The 6,997-nt window shown below is 43.4% G+C and overlaps 1 protein-coding gene across 2 annotated transcripts; it reads right to left on the bottom strand.

The window, feature by feature from the left end:
• Positions 1-4,346: 4,346 nt before the first annotated feature.
• On the bottom strand, positions 4,347-6,213 carry LOC125459085 (C2 calcium-dependent domain-containing protein 4A-like). 2 transcript variants are annotated; one of them, XR_009446718.1, is made up of 2 exons: positions 5,094-5,205; positions 4,347-4,585 (listed from the first exon to the last, which is right to left on the bottom strand). XR_009446718.1 is itself a non-coding variant. In XM_048545025.1 (2 exons), the coding sequence occupies exon 1, from the start codon at positions 6,094-6,096 to the stop codon at positions 5,308-5,310; it is 789 nt and encodes a 262-aa protein (XP_048400982.1). In that variant the 5' UTR covers positions 6,097-6,213; the 3' UTR covers positions 4,347-4,585; positions 5,186-5,307. The 2 variants fall into 2 exon arrangements, 1 of the variants encoding a protein (XP_048400982.1); XM_048545025.1 differs by having other exon boundaries at positions 5,186-6,213.
• Between the last annotated feature and the right edge of the window lie 784 nt (positions 6,214-6,997).

Raw genomic sequence — 6,997 nt, forward strand, 5'->3', positions numbered from 1 at the left:
TCATAAATTAACAAAATCACTTTCCAGCTGACACATTTTAAGTGCAGTACGTGATCTGAACAAAGCGGACCACCCCGTAATGAAATATATCCATTGAATTTCTATCACAAACATCTATTGACACACAATGCTATCCCTATCTTCGCTGCCTGAAGCCATTATATTCATGCTTCTTTTTGTTTGCCTTGTGGGTATGATTTACACCCCCAGGAATGACGACTATCAGCTGCCTGCTGCAAGAGAAAGTTAATGTGCCTGTTAGGCTCTATTGTCTGATCAAAAACTGATATGTGTTGAAAGAGAACTGCATCTCATTCTCTTGACATGGTGCATCTGTTGTAATCTGTGTACTTCTATTATTTGAATAATATTCTCAATCTGGATATCATGCTAAGATTGTTTAACTCTTTTACTTATCATATTTCTATGACACTGAAAATACAGCAAGAGATATGTGTAAAATTAAAGAAATTTATTTCTCTATAGATTTATGGCAAAGATTTCCTAAGTGTTTTTTGTTGCTATTAAATTGAAATGCCAAATTATTTCTTCCCTTTCTTTAAAATATTTAACTTTTTATTTGGAAACCCTCCCCTGAGTCAGATGGCCATCCACTTCAGATGTTCCTTTTCATATTTCAAACGTCATTTTATTTTGGTTTTCTTCCCTGCCCACTTCTTATTCCCTCTCCAGTCTAACTCTCCTGCCCCACGCCCCAACCTCTAACTATTCTTCAAGCTGAAGGGATCTAAAAGTATGGAGAGATAGCAGGAACAAAGCACTTGGTTAGGTGAGCAGCCATGATTATATTAAAGGTGGAGCAGTCTCAAACATTCAAATGACCTCCACCTTCTCCTATTTTCTATGTTTCTATAGAGTATCCTGTTTCACAGGAATGAGAAATTTCAGTTATGAGACATCATAAGATCATAAGATATTGGAGCAGAATTAAATCATTTGACCCACTAAGTCTGCTCCACCATTCGATCATGGCTGATGTTTCTTAGCCCCACTCTGCTGCCTTCTCCCTGCAACCAAGCAAAATCCTTTCTATCTATATCTTAAATACACTCAATCACTTGGACTCCACAGCCTTTTGTGGCATTGAGTTCCACAGATTCACCCCTAGCTGAGTATAGAAATTCCTCCTCATCTCAGTTCTAAAGGGTCATGGCTTAACTCCAAAGCTGTGCCCTCAGGACCTTGTCTCTCCCTGATAGTGGAAACATTTTCTTCACATCGCTTTATCCAGATCTCTTGGCATTCTGTAAATTACAATCTGATCACTGCTTATCCTTCTAAACTCTATTGAGTACAGGCCCAGAGTCTTCAACTGCTCCGCGTATGATAGACCCTTCATTCCCAGGATCATACTTGTAAATTTTCTTTGGATGTCTCCAAGCCAACACATCTTTCTTTAGACACAGGGAATAAAACTATTGACAAAAGATGAGCAGTGACTTGATAGAGGTGTACAAAATGATCAGAGGTACGGATAGAGTGGACAGCCAGAGACTTCCTCCTAGGGTGAAGGTAGCTATTACAAGGGGGCATAGTTTTAAAGTGAGTGGTGGTAAATCTTGGGGAGACGTCAGAGATAGGTTCTTTACTCAGAGAGTGGTAGGGGTGTGGAATGCCTGAGTGGGTAGTGGAGTCGGCCTCATTAGAGGGATTTAAGCTGCTATTAGATTAGGCATATAGATGATAGGGGTGGAGGTTAGATCGACTTTAGTTTAGGGTAAATGTTTGGCACAACATCGTGGGCTGAAGGGCCAGCACTGTGCTGTACTGTTCTATGTTCTAACAGTTTAGAAAAGAGCTCTTTACCACGTTCTTAAGGGTGAATAGGAATGGATAGTAAATGCTGGCCTTGCCAACAGTGCCCATGAACCAATAAAGGGAAGAAAGTCCAATTTTGATAATAACTCTTTTTTAACTTTTCATGGCTGACAAAAGGTATCTCCTTCCTCATTCTGACTGTACGAAATAATATCTCCAGTGAAGCAGCAGTAAGTCTATGTGCAGTTCCTGTTCCCTTTACATCTAAACATCCTGATCTCCAAATTCCATTCATGCCTAAGTCAATTTGTTACAGTTTTACCCATTTACTAAAACTGTTAATATTGTTTTGGAAGTGTAGCTTTCCCTCCATGCGGCTTATAATACCACCGACATTTGTGTGATCAGAAATCTTTGATATATGGCTCCTTTCCCACCCAAGTCATGAGTAAATATGGTGAGTACTTGAGGACCCAACACAGTTCCTGTGGGACATCCCTGGAGACATTTTGCCAATAAGAAATTCACATTCCATTTGAATGAAGTGGTCTGCTGATGCTTCATCTTGAACCGTTTCCTTGGCAATTTTAATCTTTGATGTTTTATTACTCTCTCCCACCCTCAGGGTCAGGACAAACAGGCAGGTCCTAAGTTTATATCAGTTAGAAAGGGAAATGTGCCCATGCTGTCAGCAATATTTAAAGCACAGATTGACTTTATAAACAACAAAGCTAATCAGCCTCACTCCAGTTAACTCCGTTAACTACTATCCATTTCTTTGTCACAACAACAAAAACAAAGTTGCTGGAAAAGCTCAGCAGGTCTGGCAGTTCTGAGGAAGGGTCACCAGACCCGAAATGCTAAGTCTGATTTTTCCTTCACAGATGCTGCCCAACCTGCTAAGCTTTTCCAGCAAATTTGTTTTTGTTCCTGATTCACAGTATCCGTAGTTCTTTCAGCTTCCCTTTTTTTTTGCCTTCCACCACATAGCAATTTTCCTAAGCAGGCCAGTCAATAGGAGAGCCAATGGCCTGGTGATGTTATTGCTGGACTTGATCATGTACCGGGGACCTTGGTAATGTACTGGGGACCTTGGTTTGAATCCTGCCATTGCAGGCAGTGGAATTTGAACTCAATAAATATCTGGAGTTAAGAGTCTAATGATGACTGTAAATCCATTGCCAATGGTCAGGAAAGCCCATTTGGTTTACTAATGTACTTTAGGGAAGGAAACTGCCATCCTTACCTGATCTGACCAACATGTGACTCCCAACCCATAGAACTGCCCTCTGGGCATTTGGGGATGGACAATGAATGCTGGCCTAGCCAGTGATACCCTCATCCTGTAAATGAATTTTAAAACAATGTTTTCAATTCCAAGACTTTCATCTTCAAGTAAAGGTTTCTCACAACTGTTTCTTATCGATTGCCTTCTGGAAATCCAAATAAATAACATCTGTACGGATTCCCTGAGCACTACTTTCATCAGATCCTCACAATCAGCTTCATGACTTAGCCATTCACAAATGCATGCCGTCTCTCTTTTAAATAGCAGAATGGCATGTGCAATTTTTCAATCCACAGAAATGGCTGCTGGGTCAAGAGAAGGTTTGATGGAACATACAAATCACCCCCATGGCCCTCATCAGCTCTGGATATTTATGCTTGTGTTCTTTGGAATTCCATTGATTTCATTTGTTACCTTCTGCCTCAGCCTGTTTTGTTGTTCAGAATGCCCTTTCAACCTGGGTCCTGAAATCTCTGTCCTTCCATAGTGGTGGGACCACTTCTAATGAAGTATAATTATTTGTGTTTTTCGTAATTCAGGCCAATCAGTTTACACCTGCTGATATCACATTCTATTGCCAATGTATAGTCTATTCCCCAACTTCTGAATAATCCTTCAAAGTTCCTTCAAAAAATTGCATTTCCGTCTGCTAATCATCCCAAAGCATTCCTCATTTTATCTCTGCCCTCACTTCAAGCCTCAAGTCCCTTCCAAAGCCTTCAGCCCCCAGTACAAACAGCACCCAGGAACATCAAAATGTTCAGCTGCTTCAAGATTTCTCTCTGGAACTTCCTCCCTCAAACATCTGTACTCGATGCACTTTATTCACCTTTCAAAATGCTCTCAAAATCCGTTTATAGTTTAAACTCTGCTAAATACTACTCAAAGGAAAGTTTAACAATTAGTGTGCAAGAAGTGAATTTAATTAACATATAGCCCTGCTGCAAAACTGTGCAAGCATTTTAAACGCAGTACTGTTGTCTTGTTCAGAGTCGGCAGTATCTGCTGGTCAATTGAGTTTAAACCCTTCAAAGAAATGAACTTCGACGATTGAATGATATAAATGTCTAACAGCTGGCGTCTATTCATTTCCTATTTTGATTGTTCTGCAGGCGATAAGTTAATATTGATCCTAATCCACGTGTGCAGACTGTATTCTGACCGACGTCACCCTGTTATTTATTGACAAGTTTTATATCGTTGGCTTTGCAGCAGTGGGATAGATACATTGTATAGACGCACGACTTGTCCATACGCCAAATGAGTTCGGACACTTAAATCATTAGCAACACGCTATCGAACAATGCTTTATTGTGTGCAAGTAAGTGCGGTACATTTTAATACTGGTACAGTTCACATCAATCTAAATCCTCATGGTACAGTGCAGCAGCCTGTATTTACACTCTGTTCTGTTCGGACATGGCCATTCGTTTTAGCACAGGGCGATTAGCATTGCTGCATCCCGAAGACAGCCGGGAAAAACTTGCTTGCATCCAAACGCAGAGCAACTCAAGCAACCTGACAAAAACAAAAGAACAGTCAAAATCAGCGTCGACCCTCCCCAGACTCCACAATGGATAAGGCAGTACAACTTTGTCACGGATTTCAGGCTAAGTAGCCTACATTATCTCCTTCTTCTAACTGGTTCTGGCGACGTAGACGATTATTAACCTTAAACCACAGCCTCAGGTCTTTCTGCCGAAGTTAAACAGGGGTCCGTTCGGTTATCGGACCCTACCGGTGCCCCAAATGTATGTAAATACATTTGTGCACAGGTAAGAAGTAAATACTTTGGTTTGTTGGATATTCCGATGTCTGTTTCTTCAGCTGCTACTGTACAGATAGGAACTGCTTCAGTAACTATGTATGTATATAAAGATATCTTTTCTGAATAAAGTATATTTTTAAAATAAAAATACTGTTAGCCTGCATTGCTCTGAAGATGTGAAAAAAATGGCTATATTTGTGGAGAACTGTGTACGTTTGCCTAGAGAGATTATTGCTGAGCTATGTAAGGATTTCCTACCTGTGCTTGGAGTTGTGAACAGTTTTGATAAACGCGGGTAACTTTGCAAAAAGAGCAACTCGTGCCTGTATTCTGGAGTGTGGCCCATTTACCTGTGAGAAACCGGGCTGGGTGCCGCCAGTGTTGAAGATGGCCCGCCCAAATGGGTCGATGATGATGATGAAGGAGCGCGATGGCTTGATGCACAGAGGAATCTCTCTCTGCTCTGTCAAGCTCACGCACTGGGACGGCTCAGAATCCGATCCGCCAAGCGGCCCAAGGTTCGAGTAGACCTCATGCGCTTTATGTTGTTGAGGTGCTTCTTGATGAGGAGTTGGAACTTGCTCTTGTCTTTCACGAACCTGGGATAGGGGCTGGTCTGAGGACTGCGCTCGGCGATGGGTTCACAGCATCCCGGGCTGCTGGGTCTCTGCTCCTCACGTCCCCCGCGGTCATTAAACCTAACACAGTTTCTTCTGTCCAGCACCGCGCTCCTCTTCCTTCTGCTCCTCACCTCCGCCACGTCGTCTTCAAAGAAAAGTGACTCCTTCCTATTAATGTGAGGGACCTCTCCGAGGGCCGGGAAGCCGTAAGGGGTGGTGATTTTCTGCAGGTGGGGCAGGGACATGGCAGCGCGTGTTGGGGGGTCGGAATGGTCGCCAGCAGCTTGCCCCCCGCAGCTGGGCCTCTTCTGAAGACCCTCCCTGGCCACATTGGGTTCGGAGCAGCTCCTCTCGGAGCTGGGGCTTTTCGAGCCTTCCTCTCGGGCTGAGAGCAGCAGGTCTGGTGCCGAGGAGCCTCTCTGAGCCCTCTGACCCCGCTCCCGCTGAAGGTGAACGTCCAAAGGCGGGATGAAGAACTTAGGGATACGGTCGGGAGTTACCATCACGCTGAAGATGTCTTTGGAGCTTTGGGAGCGCCGGCTTTTGTCTGCTGTGGCAGGTTTGGTGTTTGAATGATTGGCCCAGGGCAGCATGCTTCCTATGTTAGCTTTGAAGGAGATGTAGGAAGGCGTGGATACCATGAATGCACGGACTGCAGGTCAGCTCGGAGACAGTTGTGGTAAGGATCTGCGGGAGGTGGCTGACTGCAGCTATTTTTAAATGATCTTTACCAGGTAACGTCACTCACTAACCCTGCGTCAACGACATCCATAGCCTGTCTGACTGGCGCCCTCACTCCAACCTCTTTGCATCTTGAACACGCACACACGCACTCAGAGCAAAACAAGGAGAACATGCTACAGCTCCGGAGGTGCGCTGTTTATAATCACCATTTCCTCTGGCTATATACTGTACAATGGAAGAGGGAGTTAGGGCTGCTCGTGCCCTGAGAGTATCCCACCCCCGCCCCTTGTCACAGCTGCTCCTGGTTGGGAAACATTGTCTTGCAATGCATAACCCATCAGGTTCTAACAGCGGAGATCTATCACAGACAGGCGCCTCTTGTTTGCTTTACTCACGTGGTGAGAGTGTAACTATATTTTAGCGAACCTATTTCGGAATGCTCATGTTACCCCGAATGTTTTCCATTGGTTTGACTTGAAGTTTTGTTCTAATGTGCTTATTCGGCACAGCAATTCCGACTGAGGAAAACAGAATGGACTCATAACACAAAGTTTAATAAAAAAAAACACTCCCGCGTCATTCCAAGTAAGACTTTTTTTTGTCAGACTATTCAGACAACCGCCGTATGTCATTCCCCCGTAGCACCAGAGTTATGAATCATAACAGAAAACGCAAACTTGTGTAAAAGAAACACGAATATTGCCTGGCGGAGGGGTAGAAATGCATTTATAACGATCCTTTCACAAAGTGCTTCACAGCCAATTAAGTACTTCCGATCACTTCTACCTACCTGAAAAAATGGCAGAAGTTATCATCCGAAAAGACATATTTGGCAGGGCAAAATTTTCACAACGTTTG

This window comes from Stegostoma tigrinum, chromosome 1 (assembly GCF_030684315.1).
Source record: "Stegostoma tigrinum isolate sSteTig4 chromosome 1, sSteTig4.hap1, whole genome shotgun sequence".
Taxonomy (NCBI): Eukaryota; Metazoa; Chordata; class Chondrichthyes; order Orectolobiformes; family Stegostomatidae; genus Stegostoma; species Stegostoma tigrinum.

Coding starts and splice junctions, on each gene's coding strand:
- LOC125459085 (XM_048545025.1), bottom strand. CDS start 6,096: ATGGTATCCACGCCTTCCTACATCTCCTTCAAAGCTAACATAGGAAGC.